Consider the following 17,993-nt stretch of genomic DNA (forward strand, 5'->3'; position numbering starts at 1 on the left):
GTATATATATTTTTAAGTAGAGATGGGGTTTTGCCAGGTTGATCAGGCTGATCTTGAACTCCTGACCTCAAGTGTTCCTCCCACCTTGGCCTCCCAAAGTGCTGGGATTGTAGTCATGAACCACTGTGCCCAGCCATGTTTTCTTTTTCTTTTTTTTTTTCTTTCTGTCTTTCTCTTTTTTTTTTTTTTTTTTTTTTGAGACAGGGTCTCATTCTGTCATTCAGGCTGAAGTGCAGCAGTACAGTCTTGGCTCACTGCAACTTCTGTCTTTTGGACTCAAGCGATTCTCCCACCTCAGCTTCCCGAGTAGCTGAGAATACAGGCACATGCCATCATGCCCGGCTAATTTTTGTATTTTTTGGTTGATACTGGGTTTTGTCATGATGTCTAGGCTGGTCTTGAACTCCTGGGCTCAAGTGATCATCCTCCCGCCTTGGCCTCCAAAGTGCTGGGATTAAAGATATGAGCCACTCACACCTGGCCACATCTTGTTTTTTTCTGATGAAACATTTGTTTCTTAAACTGATCCAGGACACATAGCTCTGTTCCCAGAGGTATTTTCCTTTTGAGAAGATCTGGATATTACTTACTTCTGAGAAACAGTGGCTAACAGGGCAAGATCCAAATACTCGAATGTGTAAGAAGAGCCCTCTGAGATCTGCCTTGCCCATTCTTTCTACCTGCACTCCAGCCCCTGAGTGACAAGCAGCCCCTGGATAAGCTAGGCCACATCAAGCGTTTGCCTTCTCTGTCTTAAGCTGGGCTTTGTCAATGATCTTTCCCTTTCTTCACTCCACCTGCCCTGAACACATACTTCTCTGTAGACTCTTCTTTCCTGACGACTCCATCCCCAGGTACAAGGTAAACTCCCATCTCTCCCATCTTGGCTATAGTTAATTTTCACACAGGGAATTGTGTCACTACAAAACTAACCCCAAAATTTGGTGGCATAAAACAACAGTTACCATCAGCCAGTTTCAGTGGGTCAGGAATCTGGGTGAGCCTTAGCTGGGTACTATGGCTCTGCATCTCTCATAGTGGACAGTGCTTTCTAGTAACTCACGTGGTTGTTGGACTGAGGTCTCTGTTCCTCACCACCTGTTGACCAGGAGCCTCTCTTTGTTCCTGAACTCACAACATGACAGCTTGCTTCACCAGAGCAAGCAAGCAGGAGGGCAAATCGAATACTGGAAAGAGAGAGAGCATTTCCTAGTCTTTAATGACCTAATTATAGTAGTGGCAGGTCACCTGCTCATTAGAAGAAAAGTGCTAGTCCAGCCCACACTCCAGGGCAGGGGTGACACACTAGGTAGTTGGGATTACTGGAGACTGTCTAAGTAGTCTGTCTACCATAGCCTGTAGGATACCTTAGGGTAGGTATCCCTAAGGATAGGCCCAGGTGAGGAAGCTGTGGGCCGTGGGGGAGGCTGCGTGTCCTCTCTCAACCTTGCTTCCCTGCCTCGCATGGTGTGGGCATCTTGATGCCATGACAGTGATTCCAGGGTTTAAAGAGAGGTATATTTTAAATAATCTGGCTTTTAAATATCATTTGAAAGTCAACTCCCTCGTCTGATCTTCAGCTGAAGAAAAAATGGTCTATTTTAGTGCTAGAAGAAGAACTCTGTGTTGGACTTACTAAGAAAAGGTGATATAGCTCACTGAGATAGTGCATTCTTAAGAGATTTGCAAATTTCGTTTTTCTGGGTTTATATCCTGAATTTACCTTCTAACCTGGAGTATGATGAGAGTCTTCTGGATTTTCAAACTTGGCCTCTATTAAACTGCTGCACTTTGTTTACTTGCTTTTCTTTGAGCAGGGAGCTACCTGACAGCCTAGTCCATGCCTAATTAACTTCTAATATCAGGATTTTGGCTCTCAGTATTCTTAAAAGTATGTACTAATATTTTTCTGTGTTTTTAGTATATTCAGTACTAAATTTGCTAGGCATTGCTAGGGTTTTAATAGTTGAGAATTTTACAGGTCTTTCTCTGGCATATATACTTAAAAGGAGTGACCTGGGGCTGTGATACCTGTAATTTTTGTGTTATTTTTCTAGGTAGTTAAGACATTAACAGTTTTTGCTCTTGAATCAAAGTTCTCTACTTTTCTCTCCATACCTTCTAAATATTTTGTCCTTTTGAGTCAAGGGAATTGCCCTGATTTTCTGATGACATTTGGGTACGATATTTAAACTGTTAAAAGTTATAAAAACGACCCTTTGGTATTAAATGTAATAAGTGGCTTTGAATTGAATACATGCGCAGGTTCTCCTAAATGAACTTTGTGAGTCCAAACTGCTCTAGTTACGTATTCTCATTGTAATTGGATTCTATGACATTCTCTCATCCTCCAAGAGTCTTCTAGGCCATGAAAATTCCTCATGGCTTGGTGTCGATGTATACTTTGGGTGTTTTGGGGTACTGACTTTTGTCTCTCAACTCCTGTGTGACACTTGTAGTGCTGATGGTCATCTCCACTCCTGAAAAGGCACGGTGTCTCTGCAGCAAAACAGAACTACTTTCCCCTAAGAGATCTGTAACAGCCCTCAAGTAAAGGGGGAATGGGCAACTTCTAGAACTGACCTATCTTTGCTCAGCCTTTCCTTATCAAGAATATGTTCTTTTTCTTCTTTTCTTTTCTTTTTTCTTTTTTCTGAGATGGAGTCTCACCCTGTCACCCAGGCTGGAGTGCAGTGGCATGATCTTGGCTCACTGTAGCCTCTGCCTCCTGGGTTCAAGTGATTCTCCTGCCTTAGCCTCCCAAGTAGCTGGGATTTCAGGCACAAGCCACCATGCCCAGCTAATTTTTTGTATTTTTAGTAGAGACAGTGTTTTACCATGTTGGCCAGGTTGGTCTTGAACTCCTGACCTCAAGTGATCTGCCTGCCTCAGCCTCCCAAAGTGCTGGGATTACAGGCATGAGCCACTACTCCTGGCAAGAATATATTTTTTACTTATGGTTATTCTGCACTGTGTTCATTTTTACTGGCTTGTGTTTCTTTGTAATTCTAAAATATTGTCATGTTCAAAAGTGTTAAATTAGACTATAAACATCTCAATATCAGAACTTATTCTTTTCTTTATTTCTTTCGTTCTTTCAATCTTTTCTTTTGTTCTTTCTTTGTTTTGATATCTTGGATCTCTTTCCCCATTGTGTATCTACCATAATACCACTCTAGACACATTTCTCAACAGAAGTCAACACATAGAAGGAAGTCTCGTCTAGATTTATTCATGATGCGTGCATTAGAGTAGATCAGAGATGAGGGGCTGCGACAGGTCTGGACTCTTATAGTGAGAGATGAACAATTAGAAGGCTTTGCAACAGCATTCAGTTAACTCTACATGGGTAGAGTTGGGTGCTAGTCTCTCCTTTAACCTTCTAAGTGCACCAGCGTATGTTACTGCCATGAAATTGCACTATAATATTTTCTAGTTGTGATTCATTCACAGCTTAATACGCTTCTAGTTCTGGCTTGACTTTTCCCCCAGGAAGAGCCTAAAATCTCTTCATTATAATATAGACAGTGTACTGCACTTTGAATACAAATTTATCCATGTTCGGAGTAATTTTTCTTGTGATTGTCTCTACCCTGGAGAAGTGCCTTTAATGAATTTCATACAAATTGTGTAATTTAAGAAGTTAATTTGGTTTTCTGGTTACACAGGACTAAAAACAGCCCTTGTAGAAAGAGATGATTTCTCATCAGGGACCAGCAGCAGAAGCACTAAATTGATCCATGGTGGTGTGAGATATCTTCAGAAGGCCATCATGAAGTTGGATATTGAGCAGGTAATTGTGTATGCTGGTTGTTAAACAAAAATTGCAACTATGCTTTTTTCTACCCAATTAAATCAGGTTTTTTTTGTTTTGTTTTGTTTTGTTTTGTTTTGTTTTATTTAATGGCTTTTAGCATTTCTTCCTGTTGGAAATACCTATTTAGTGTATTCTGCTGGAATATCTTTCAGGAGAGGTGTGTGAGTTCTTTCCTGTAGTATTATGTTTATGGGTAATCAGGGGCTTTTTCTTCATAGGCATGTTGAAGTAGCAGATTTACAAAATCACTTTTGGATGTGTTGCCTTTTAAACAATTGTGATTGGGTTTTTGCCAGTGGCTACCAAATTGCTAATTTGCAAGCACTTTCAGGGGAGCTGTGTTGTAATGCAGGGGGAGTGCGAAATCGATCCTCTTAACTACAACTGCAGTCATACGCTCATATTGTCACTGACATATTCTGAAGGAAAAGATGATCTGAGTCATGCTTTTCTTATGTCACACTTTATTGTGTCCAGCCTGCCACCATTTGAAAACTGCCAAGGCAGTGTGGAAGATGACATTTCCCAGAGGGGTAAAAAAAATCAGCTGAACTTCCTATCTCTTTTTGTACATGAAAAACACAGCAGCACTGGCTTGACATTGTCAAGTTTTGAATCTGTCTCGTTTTTTTTCTTGATAAGTCAGTTTTGAATCTGTCCCTTTTTCTTATATTCTCTTCGCGTCATGATGGATGCAATGAAAACACCATAGGATTTAGAATCAGCTAACTTGTGATGTGTTCAGGCTTACTTACTCAAAATCTATGAGTCTGTTATCTTATTTGTAAAATTAGTGTTATAATAGCATTGCTGGCTTTTTAGAGAGGCATAATGAGGACTACAGCAGTTCAGATAAAGCCTTTTTATAATCTGTAAAATACTGTGCAACTGTTAAGTAGCATCATTGCTTGGTTTTGTGAAGGCAAGACGACTGAAACTTTTAGCATGAACTTGAACAATCTGTCTCCTACACAGAAAAAATAATATGGGGAACTGAGAAAGGGAGACAATCCAGAGGACGCAAGATAAATGGCTACAATAATCTTGTAACTCAAGTCAGGAAAATATCTTACACCTGGGAACTCTGACAGCATGTTTTTCTCCTATGCAAATACAGTTAAGGTTTCTAAAAAATCTTTGAGGTTGACAGCATGATGTATTATTAGAAATTTGATTAGGAGGGAGCTGTCCTCACTCAGAGGTAGAGGTTTCTGTGTATCAATCAGTTGGCAGGGTGTCTATTTGCCATTTGAAAATATTATGATCTGTTACTGCCAAACTAATTTTCTCTGTTTTGCCTTTCAGTATAGGATGGTAAAAGAAGCCCTTCATGAGCGTGCCAACCTGCTAGAAATTGCTCCCCATTTATCAGCTCCATTGCCTATAATGCTTCCAGTTTACAAGTAAGCCTTTTGATATCACGTGTATGCATTTGCTTCTCTGCGGTCAATAGAACAACAGTTTTAATGGAAATAATCCCTCAATGCATATTTCATAATTTGGTTTTAATTGGTCCTAATCTTTAATCCTTTTCAAGTCTTTTCCTTTGTTGTATTTAAAAGTATGGCTTTTCTTAAATTACTCTCTACTGGCCTATTTCTAGATTTTAAAGGCAAAGGAGGTCGTGTTCTGTATTTGTAATTAGTAGTTTCTTCCTCCAGTTTCTGAGAGTATATAGATGAGCAACTGCATTTGCATTAAGGAACATAAGAGGATCATGTGCAGACTGTAAATGGCTCCGCTAAAGTATCCTGTTGTAAAATGTAAACATACCATATACCCACTTGCAACCCAAGCCATTTTGAGTCATGTTACGTGTCTGAGTTAACCAAGGCTGAAATTTGGTTAGGAAGGGTCAGATTATAAATTATAAAACTTAGTTTTCCTAATGTTGTTAGAGCTATCCATGAAGTTGCCTTACATTGGAATTCAGGTAGTGTGAAAAAGTAGATTATGTAACTCTGTTAACCACATTAGTGTTGTAGGGGGCTGGAAACAGATTTTTTATAACTTCGTTCATCCTTCCTCATAGATCGCTTAGGACTTCCTGAACCAGTGTTTCTTAATCCTGGGTGCACATTGTCATCATCCAGGCCCCCACCCTAGTCTAGTTAAATCAATTTCTGGATGTATGAGGTTCAGGCATCAATATTTATTTTTAATGTTCCCAGAGAATTCTAATATTCAGCCAGTTTGAGAACAACTACCTCAGAGAAGATTCATTTAAAAATCTCATTGATTTATTTTACTAACAGACTTCAGCTAGGTTGGTGTCAAAAACAGTTGTATAAGTCTGTTTCTTTTGCAGTCCACTTCTAGGTATGCTTTGTTTTTCTTAAATGAAAGGTGTCTTGTACTGTAAGGTAATATTCCATAATGCTATACTCTGTTTCTAAAGAACTTTCCCCTCTATTTATGCTGTAGGTGGTGGCAGTTACCTTACTACTGGGTAGGAATCAAGCTGTATGATTTGGTTGCAGGAAGCAATTGCCTGAAAAGCAGTTATGTCCTCAGCAAATCAAGAGCCCTTGAACATTTCCCAATGCTCCAGAAGGACAAACTGGTAGGAGCAATTGTCTACTATGACGGTATGTGATATTTTTTTTTTTCCTCACAGATACTTTTCTCTCACTCATGACCCTTATAGTATATTCTTAAGGAGATAGTTTTGCATCTTTAAATACTAATCTTACACAACACACAAAATGCACTTGCATGCACATATTCACCATTTTCTCTAACAGTGGCTGAAAAACTAACCATAATGTTTTACCTTTAATATTGTTTATTTTACATATTTGTTTTCTTCTTTGATTTCTACTTTGTGTCTCATGGTTGGTTTGGTCCATTTCTCATCATTATGAATTTGGTCCCCACCCTCATGCCATGTAATTTGTTATGTGTTTGCTAGTGAATATTTGCCTTATGAATATATTATAATGTTGAAAGCAGCTGAGGATATGTTAGGTTTTTCTAGATGAAACCTCTATTTTCAAGGGGTTATAAACCTAGGGGGAAAATGCCCTGTGGGCTGAAATTGACATGTTTGTATTTTGCACAGGACACAGTTCTTGAATGTATAATTTATATGATGAAGGTAGATGAACATTGCATCTGTGAAACTGTGCTCTCAGTTTTTATTGCTTATTTTATTGTTGTTAGATGTTTTCTAATAGTGACATTACCTAGTGGCCATTTGCCATGTGTTCAATGTTCATTCTTTTTTTTTTTTTGCATGTGTGCAATATAATTTTGTACATTTTATTTGAAGGAGCACCTAATATATCTCCAGATGGACCACAAAACAATATAAAACAAAGCAGGCAAAGCCATTTGTAAAATTTTACTAGTAGTTTTAAAGAGTGTGTGAGATTGGAATATAGTCCAAGGGTGTCCATTTATAAGGAAATAGCTGAACACAGATAATTATACATGTTCAAAAAGTCCTAAAAATTTTGTGATGCAGAGGACAGCTTAGATTCTATGTCTCAGTGAGCCCCCAACACCCATTATATTATCTTTTCTATTTAGTATTAGATATCTAAACTCCTAGTAAGAAGAATTTGTTGTTGTTTTATTTTTTTCAGGATATTTTGATATTTATACTGAATACTATGGGATGTCCCAAAGGCCATCCCTGTGTTTTTTTCTTCTTTCCAGTGTTACATTTTTGAACCAATTCAGCTGTCAGGCTTTCATATATAAATACAAAAAGTATATGTGAACCAAACTCAAGAAAATGTCCTAGGAACAACAATATTAGAAAAATGTTAAGGGTCTTAGGCAAACATTAAAAGCTAGAAAATTCACAGTTTGCAGTGCTTCCCAGCATCTGAACACCACAGGGGGGCCACTTAACTATTTTTTTGGTGCCCTTGATTGAGTCTACATGTTAAAGGACAACCTTAACTGTGAATTTGCTTTCTCTGCATCAGACCCTTAATGTTAATCCATTGTAGTTTATTGGGTGATTATAGTAAAGAGGTTTTTGGTCCAGGAGGAGTAAGAAGGCATTCTGTAAATAGCATCCTGCCCATCCTGACATGGAAATGTTTGTGGCCTTTCCATCTTATTACTAATCCCCCCCACACAAACCCTCTCACATACTTACTCATTTTCTATGCTTTGTGATCTATTGGGTACTTAACAAATTTTATTTATAAGCTTGTCAATATCTGAATCTTTTAAAAATAAATATTAGTGGGGTGGACATGTTGGCTCACGCCTGTAATTCTAGCACTTTAGGAGGCCAAAGCAGCCAGGTCACTTGAGCCCAGTTCGAGACCGACATGGTGAATCCTCATCTCTACTAAAAATACAAAAAATTAGCCAGGTGTGGTGGCATGCACTTATAGTCCCAGCTACTTGGGGGGCTGAGGTGGCCACAGTGAGCTGAGATCCTGCCATTACACTCCAGCCTGGGTGACAGCATAAGACCCTATTTCAAAAAAAAAAAGAAGAAAAGAAATATTAGCGAATGTCATGTCTGAATTTGTGACATCCTGTTTTACATTGGTTTGGTATTGTTGTGAATTGTAAATTCTTATTGATTCTACATGGAGAAGCCAAGGGAAATCTTTGTCACACAAGGCAGAAGAAACATTATTCTCTTAGAATCATGAGGAAAAAGAACCCTTTAATCTAGAATTGATCTTTATAGCCTGTTATAGGTTGCAAAATTATGAACTTAGCAAAAATTTCTGAAAAATTTAAAAAGTATTTAAAATATTTTCAAATTGCTCTTTGGAAATTGGTTGTAAAATCTTAAGTCTTGAGCCAAAGGAGTAAAAATAATTATATTCTACTCATTTGATATAAGTAATTTGTCTTTTTACCTGGTTCTAAAATGGTACAGGCCCAACTATATTATACTTGAGGTGAGGCAAAACAAGCATGTGCAACAGTGTAGTTCTGTGGTTTTACAACATATTTACATGTGGGGCAACTCTTGTTTTACCTAATATGGTATGATGATCAAATTGAATATTGACGTGGAAATAAGATGACGAGGAGCATGTAGGTAAAAGAATTAAATGAGTAAATCCATGCTCAACAAAAGGAATGAATGCCTTTTTTCCCTTTGACTGCAAAAATGTTATTACAGTATCATCCTGCTACTACAGTATTTCAGAGAAGAAAATATTTCAATGTGAACTTTTATCGTTGCAAACCCAAGTCTAAACATTGTAGTTTATAAGATAAGCTTTTCTTAACAAGGAAAATACATACTCTTCTTGATAAATCACCATGATGAGAATATAACAGCAGCCACCGAAGTGATTTCAAGTTGCATTCAGGCTTCTTGAAATAATGTTGAATTTACTTTAAAAATAATGTATTGAGGTGAAATTCAATACAATTCAATTAAAATTAGCCATTTTAAAGTGAACAGAAATAATTTTTGTAACTCCTACCAAGGGAGAATTTTGAATCTGATGAAAAAGTGGCATAAGTAATCAAATGAACTTTTAATTTTAATTAAATTAAGTTTTTTGAGACAGAGTCTTGCCCTGTCACCCAGGCTGGCGTGCCCACGTAGCCTGATCATAGCTTCCTGCAGCCTCTAATCTCCAGGGCTCAAGCAGTCCTCCTGCCTCAGTCTCCCAAGTAACTGGGATTATAGTTAGCATGTGCCACTATGCCTGGCTGGTTGTTTTTTACTTTTGGTAGAGACAAGGTCTCGCTACATTTCCTAGGCTAGTCTTGAACTCCTGAGCTCAAGGGATTCTCCCACCTTCGCCTCCCAAAGTGTTGAAATTATAGGCGTGAGCCACTGTGACCAGATAATCAAATGAACTTTTAATGCTGCAAGAAGTTTTGCTAACTAAAAACTCTTATTAGTAATACCTTATACACTTACTTCAGCACCAATGAAAAGTGAAATATAATGGTGTGAAAATATAGTGGGACAAACTAGTAAACGTTGCCATTAATGTGGACCAGGCACTGAGATCTGTAAGGTATCTTCAGTGCAGAGATGTTAGGGCTGTAAGATGTTTCCTCTGAAGTACAAAATATACAAAGATAAAAAATTTAATTTCTCATAAACACAGTTCATCCTAATTAAATTTTGATGGCCACTGCATATGATGAAGGCAGAGTTTGTTCTCCCACAAAAGTTCATAGAGGTAATAAATAAGTTCCATGCACTTTTCCCTCCAACATTTTATATATATTTTTTAATTTTCATTTTTTGCAGAGACAGTCTGGTCTTGAACTCCTGGCCTCAAGTGATCCTCCCACCTTGGCCTCCCAAAGTGTTGGGATTACAGGCATGAGCCACTTCGTCTGGCCCTTCATACATTTTGATGTAGTAATTATAGTTACTATTCTGTACATGGCATAATTATGATCTGTGCCATATTGCATTGTTAACCACTGAAAAACAAATTCACATGTATGGAGAAATAACTGTCATCTTTTTAAATGCAGACAGAGAGAATCTCAAACTTCTCAGTGAAATCCATATGAAATGAAAGTTGGATAGTAAATGACATACGAGTTTTTCCTCCAGTTGTATTTCCTTCTTATAGTCTATTAGAGTAATCATATTGTCAACTCACTGGTTTTCTGACTGAGACATGTCCTAGTATTTTCTGACTTGCCTAGTAGAAACCCACAGCTGGCCATTACTGCTGATAAGGGAGTTACCAAGTAGGGAGTATGGTGGCCAGGCCAACTTTCTCAAGTCAGAAGAAAGTGTTCAGGGCATGGTATGCTTGGGTGACTTGACAGGCTGTGAGATTATGTGAACCAGCTGTTAGGGGTAGCCAGTTTTCTCAGGGACTTACTTTTTTTCCCCCTCTATTTGTTCCCATAGTGGATCTTTGTGGCTATTCTAGTTAGACTCCAGTCATCCAATCTAGTACACAGAAAATGAGCTATAATTAAAAATCATTAAATATTAAAAACCATTAAATACCTCCATTAAGCCATTATAAAATAAAACTGAGGAACACAATTACAGCTTTAAATTCCTCCTTTCTGAGAGTCAAGACATTGACAGAGATGTCTGTCGTTTCATATCCAATGATGCTTCTAAGCATTCCTTATGCACATATGAAAAGAGCAACTATAAGAAATTATATTGCCTTTTCCTAATGTAAATAAAAGTTAGTTACATCCATGTTTCAAAGGGGGAATTAAAGCCCAGGTTTCACTAGAATATTCATTTTTATTCCAACCTAAAACTCACAGCATACAAATAGATGAATTCAGCTCGTGAGAGAGCAAAGCCAATTTAATCTCTGGCTCCCCTGAGGTAAATGTAGTTCACGGTCCTGCCCCCACCCCAACCTCAGCTATAATCCCTGGCTCCTGGAGGTAAAAATGCACTGAAGTGAGGAAAATTCTGCAGCCGGATATAATGATCCAAAATGACAGGGACAATAATGACAATGAATTTCATGTCTCCCAGTCATGAGCTGGAGATGCTTGACTAGGCTGACTTATACAATTAAATTGTTACAGGTACAGCAGGAGATGCAGTTAGCTGTATGCTTTGGGGGAACGATGCCTCTGGCAAAAGGCATATTGTGGATTCCAGGCTCTTTTGTTAGGAGCCAGCTATTACTCCTCTAGGCATGCGCCTGCAATTGTACACTTTAATAAAAGAAAGCCCGGGTTAAAGACAAGTCTTTTAAGGTGTTGATTTTATCTACTTGGAAAGCTAAAAGAATCAATTACCAGTATCACAAAAGTGATTATTTTTGGTCTTTTGTTTGTTTGTTTTTTCATTGAGTTCCTGGAACATAAGTAAAACCTTAAGATGGTGCCTTTAATCCTCATTTACACTATTTGTGAACAGAGTTGTTGAAGGAATTGGGTGTTATCTACTTTCAATCAGACAGATATTAATTTCTTCAGAATAATAGAAATAGATTGAATAGATAACTGAACAATGTGGATTTACAAACAGAATATTAATAGGAAGTCCTTTAAGCAAGTTTGGGCTACTTGCTTCTTAATGCCGTTCTTGTGAATTGGAGTGGTAATCTCCAAAGTGAAGGGTGTGAGCCTCATGAGTGCACACACCTTCCTCTGGGGTAAAGGAAAAACACATTATAACTTCTACTTAGATATGTTTTTAAAGTTAAATTCCCTATAAATTTGAAATGGTTCAAATGTCTATAATATATAAAAACCGTAGTATGTACATTTTGTAATTTATAAATACACATATTGAAGATATATACTCATATGCAAAACCGTAGTCTGTACATTATGTAATTTATAAATATACATATTGGAGATATATTACTTTTGGAATACTCAATTTAATTTTTTTGGGGGAGCCCACTAGTAATTTGTCATTATTTTCTTTCTTTGATAATTGGCTATTTAAATGTTTTCAAGATAGATGTATTTAGTGAAAGAACAGATTGCTTTGGAAGAGTAAACATAACCAAATCACTTTCTTTATCTCCCAGTGTTTAATTTCTATGAAATTTAATTGAGGTGGCTGAAAACATAAAAACAAAGAACTGTTGAATAAGAGGAAGTATTGGCATGATGCATTAAAGATGTGTATTTAAAAATTTTTTTCATCTTAATACATTTATTTTAAAATGTAAAGTTCTATTTGCCAACAATTTCCAGGGCTCCTAACCCTTTTTGTATCCTTATTATTGTACAACCAAGGTTTTAGAATTATGTAAATATTGATACACATAAAAGAATACATGTAGCGCATATGTAAGTTGTAAGTTTAGTCGTTAAGACTGTGGGATCCACAGCTGTCCTTAAAACCTAGTGAGATAGGAGAGTTACCTGGACCCTTCATAGGACTTGTGACAGGGGGTGTGGCTCGATTACCTGGCCGGGTGCTCAAACCCCCTGTGGGAGGGGGAGCACACAGGCAAACAGGTGCCTGGGCCAGGGTAAGTGCCTTTGGGCTCTCACCCCATGGCAGCATCTAGGGGTGTGTTATGATTAATGCTCTTTTAGCAGTTGCCATCCAAGATGTCCAAGTGTTAAGTAGCTCAGTGGAGAGTCAGGGTGACAGCCTTTTACACCTTGCCCTCTTGGTACCCAGGTTCTTGTCCAGCATCTGGGAAGAATCAGTCATACAGACTTGGAGGATGGTGAATGCAGCGGTTTTACTGAGTAGTGGAGGTGGCCCTCAGTGGGATGGGAAACTGGAAAGAGGATGGAGTGGGAAGATAACCTCCCCCATTTCTAACCTTCCAGCTCCCTCTTCTTTCCTCTCATTCTCTGCCACGCCACTCCACTCCTCTGCCAGTGGAATTTTGGGTTTTTATAGGTACAGGATTGGGGTGTTGTGGGTCAGAGTAGTTTTTGAAAAAACAGCATTCAGGTGGGAAAACAGGGATGTGAAGTTCTCATTTAGGGCCATGGGCCCAGGCTTGTGGATGGGGCCATTGCCAGGGAACTGCCCTCTCCTACACAGTATTTCCCTGCCTCCTGTCCATATCACTAGGATATTACCAAAACATTGAAGCCAACTGTGACTATTCACCATTTCATTCCCTCATCTGCCCTAGAAATAACTGCTATGCTGAATTGTATTATTAGGGTTCCTGGTCTTTCTTTTTAATAATCTTATCATATGTACATGTATTTCTAAAGTAATGTATTGTTCAGTTTTATTTATTTTTAAAATTATTTTTATTTTTATTATTTTTATTTATTTATTATTTTGAGATGGAGTCTCACTCTGTTGCTCAAGCTGGAGTCCAGTGGTACAATCTTGGCTTATTGCAACCTCTGCCTCCCAGGCTCAAGCCATTCTCCCACCTGTACCTCCCGGGTAGCTGGGATTACAGGCCTGTGCCACCATGCCCAGCTAATTTTTTTGTATTTTAGTAGAGGTGGGGTTTTACCATGTTGCCCAGGGTGGTTTCGAACACCTGAGCTCGGGCAGTCCTCCTGCCTCGGCCTCCCAAAATGCTGGGATTGCAGGCATGAGCCACCGCACCCGGCTGTTCGGTTTTATTTTTAAACTTTGTGAAAGTATTGTATGATGGTTACATTAGTTGATATAAATTTTGTAGAGCAGTTGGACATGCCTAGAAAAGTTGGGGGTACCTCGTGATCTAGTAATTTTATTAGTAGGTGTATGCCTTAGGCGAACTGTTGCATGTGTCTACCAGGATATATGTACAAAAAGTTCATAGAAGCACTGGGTATAATTTCAAAAAGGAAAGTAATGCAAATATCCATCAAGAGGAAAATGAATATATAATATATGGTCTGTTCACATAATAGAGTAAAACACAGCATTGAAAGTGCATGCACTGTAAACTGAGCAACACAGATGAATCTTAGAAAAATAATGTTGAAATGGCATGATAAATTGTTTTGTAATTGTAAACATTACAATCGTACTAGAAAGCTACTTTCCGAAGTATTATAGGGTCTTTAAATCAATCAGCAATATGGAAGAAGATGACTTAGGTTTACAAACTTAACTGCGCTTTGAACTCTGCATTACCACATCTATAAATTTAGGCTTATGACACCTAATTCACAGACTGTTTTGATATTTAAATGAACTATTATAATAAATGCAAAATAATTTATAAGTACAAAACATTACTCCCATATTGTTTGTTTGGTGGGGGGTCAATTTCATGGATATGCTATAGTCCATCAAATTTCTACTTTTTGTGAAAATATTCCAGAGTGAAGCATCACTTCCACAAGCATCCCCTTGTATGTTTAAAATTTGAAGATTCTTATAGAAAAATTTGCCAAACATTCTTAGGATAAAAGGGAATAATATTGCACATATGAACGTGCTCCAGGTAAGTATAATCTTTGAAGTTTAAGAATTAAAAACTGTAACATTTTAATAGAACTTCCTCTAAACATTCCTTCCTCTTAGACATTGATTTAAAACATTTTGCTTTTAATATTTTTCCTTGTTCATATGCAATTTTACACTTCTAAATTAAATGAATAGTTTTAATCTTGTTTTCCTACTGTCAGATTTCCTGTTGTATTTCTCCTCTTGTTTTCCATGAGTTACATAAATGAAACTGACATCATTGCTCATATAGCAGGCATATTTTTTTTTGCCCCCAAATGCTGCCTTTTTGCTATTCAGTGTATCTGGATACCAAGTAATGCTAAATGAAGTTTGACATGTACCCCTAAGAAACAAAACTTATAAATTGTGGCTTCAAAGGAAACCTTGAATAAATAGGACACACTGTGTCCACCCAGGCTAACATCCAGCATATGTTTTAGCTTCCTGATGATGAGACAGAGCAAAATAGCCCCCAGGAAACTTTGCAATTGTTTATTGCTCACTTGTCCAGCATGTATTAAATACCAGGCTTTCATTCTCTTATAATTTGCTTTTTTAAAATTAAAATCCACCAAAGTAGATATGATCAGGTATAGCAAGTCAAGTTAGTAGTCATCAATATTTGTACTCTGTATATAAAAGCTTAAAAACAGTGCTAAAAATTCTCCAGTAGTAGGATGTATGTAAGTTGTTTGAACAGATGGTTCTAGTGGGTTCATAGTAAGCTATTTACCTCTCCCACTCAGTGGTTCAGTTGACCCATTTAAAAAAGATGCAGGATCAAAGGCAAGCTATTGTAATAAAATCTTTGTTCACTCTTCTCTTGATTTACTCATTCATCCAAAAAATATTTATGGAACCTCTAGTATTTGCCAGGCATTGTGCATATATGCAATATATTTTGCCAAATGCCTGGTCCCTACTATCAGCAAAGTTTTACATTTGTGTAGCAGAATGTGGTTTTTTAAACTTTTTTTTTTTTTCCAGAAATTATCTTTAAACCAGCTTTGTATGTATGTTGGGATAGGATATTATGATCTCTATTTTACAGGAAAGAAGAGGAATCATAGCTAAAACTCTACATTGATATTTTAGTTACATGGTGATGTGAAGATAATTTTATTTTTTAGCTAAAAAAAGGACTTTACAAAATGAAGATTGTGGCATCATGGCTTCTTTCAGCTATTATTGATTTTTTTTCTTTTTAAAGACTTTACTTTTTTAGAGAAATTTTAGGTTCACAACAAAATTGAGAGAAAGGTACAGAGACTTCCTCTATCCCCCCGCTCCCACACATGTTTAGACTCTCCCACTATCAACATCCCTCACCACAGTGAAGTGTTTGTTACAATCAATGAACCTACACTGACACATCATTATCACCCAGAGTCCATAGTCTACATGAAGTTTCACTCTTGGTGTATATTCTGTGGGCTCTGATAAATATATAATGATATGTATCCACCACTGCCGTTATCATACTGAATAGTTTCGCTGGCCTAAAAATCCTCTGTGCTCTGCCTAGTCATCCTTCCCCCTCCCCTAACCCCTGGCAACCAATGATCTTTTTACTGTCTCCAGAGTTGTGCCTTTCCCAGAATGTCATGTAGTTGGAATCCTACAGTATGTCAGCTACCATTGATTTTTAAGTTTGTTATATATACACTTTTAAAAAGTAGCCAAATAGTTCAACAAACGCTATCCAATTTTATTATGGAAAACTCAAATATATGCAAAAGTAATGAGAATAATAAAATTGACTTTCAGTTTTATGAAACTTAAAGACACTTATAAACCACTTATAAACTCATGACCAAACACTTATAAACTCATGGCCAGTCTATACTCTCATTTCCCCCTTCCCCCACTCCCCACCATAACAAACATTTTATCCATGGATGTTTAGTCTGTATCTTTAAAGTTGAGAACGCTCTTTTAAACACAGCCACAACTAAATTGTTTAACAATAATTTCTTTTTAAGATAGCTAGATAGATAGATAGATAGATAGATAGATAGATAGATAGATAGATATTTTATAGATAAGGGATCTTGCTCTGTTGCCCAGGCTAGTCTTGAACTCCTGGGCTCAAGTGATTCTCCCACTTTGGTCTTCCAAAGCGCTGGGATTCCAGGCATGAGCCACTATACCCAGTCAACAATAATTTCTTAATATCAAATATCTGGTTATGTTCACATGTCCCTTATAATCTCATAACTTTATTAGGCTCCTGATTTAAAAAACTAACTCATAAAAATAGAGAAAATCTTATATATAAGTTGATTCATCCTTTTTTATTGTTGTTACTATATTTTAGATTCAGGGGTACATGTACAGGTTTATTACGTGGATATATTATTGCTTAATGAACCCATCACCCAAATAGCGAACATTATACTCAATAGGTAGTTTTTAAACTCTCACCCTCTTCCCACCCTCCCACCTTTTGGAGCCCCCAGTGTGGATTTATTCTTTTTTAACTGATAGGCTTGCAGTCCCTTTTTTTTTGTTTCCTCCTGGTTTTATGTAACAGTTTCCCTTTGATGTAAATTGGTAGATTTGTCTCCTTAATCTGTTGCTGCATAAGAAGCAACACCTAAGCTCAGTGGCTTAAAACAATGATTGGTTATTTCTCATAGTTCTGAGGATGGATGGGCTCAGCTGGGTGATTCTCACTTGGGGTCCTTCTATATGGTTGTAGTGAGATGACAGCTGGGGCTGAAGTCTTCTAAAGGCTTCTTTACTTACCTGTTTGGTGCCTGGACTTGAAAGGCTGGGGTGGCCAGGACTTGGTCTGGCACCTCTTTCGCATGGCTTCTCTGTATGGCTAGCTTGGACTTTTTCACAGGGTACAGACTTCTTATGTGGTGGCTGGCTTACCCCATGAGCCCACCAGGAGACCAAGGCAGAAACTGAGGGCTTCTTTTGACCTAGCCTTAGAAGTCACACAATGTTACTTTCAGCACATTCTGTTAATTAAAGTGAATCACAAAAGCAGCCAAGCTTAAAGGAGAGGGGGTTACAAAAGTAAGAAAAGCAGAAGGCATAGTTTACTGAGGAGTGGTGGGACATCTTTGGTGACTAGCAGCAAAAAAGCTAGATCAAATTGTTTTGTCAAAAATGCTTTATGGGTGATGCAAATTTCCATCACAAGTCTGTTTACCTCTTTTTTACTTTTTAAAATTAATAATTACAATTATTGCCTATATAATTACAGCATTTCATTAGAGCTTAAGGGGTCATAAAATGGTACTTTTATAATTCTATTTTTCCTTCTTTATGGGTTAGTTGGATTACTTATAATTTCCCTGTATCAACTTTCTGCCTACTTTAAGGTATATTGTATATAGGAAAGTCTGGATAAATGCTTGATTCTTTTCATTTATTTGTCTTCTAAAATAACGA

The 17,993-nt window shown here is 37.4% G+C and overlaps 1 protein-coding gene across 5 annotated transcripts in view; it reads left to right on the forward strand.

Annotated features, from left to right (window-relative positions):
- The window catches only part of GPD2 (glycerol-3-phosphate dehydrogenase 2), a 148,813-nt gene that overhangs the window by 72,141 nt on the left and 58,679 nt on the right, over positions 1–17,993 (forward strand). For all 5 annotated transcript variants that reach the window (XM_023217418.2, XM_023217417.2, XM_023217416.3 and 2 more), the window contains 3 exons: positions 3,669–3,793; positions 5,123–5,220; positions 6,242–6,405. In XM_023217418.2, the coding sequence (XP_023073186.1) occupies positions 3,669–3,793; positions 5,123–5,220; positions 6,242–6,405 (387 nt within the window). The remainder of the gene's footprint in view (positions 1–3,668; positions 3,794–5,122; positions 5,221–6,241; positions 6,406–17,993) is intronic.

Source organism: Piliocolobus tephrosceles, chromosome 11 (assembly GCF_002776525.5).
Source record: "Piliocolobus tephrosceles isolate RC106 chromosome 11, ASM277652v3, whole genome shotgun sequence".
NCBI classification, from domain to species: domain Eukaryota; kingdom Metazoa; phylum Chordata; class Mammalia; order Primates; family Cercopithecidae; genus Piliocolobus; species Piliocolobus tephrosceles.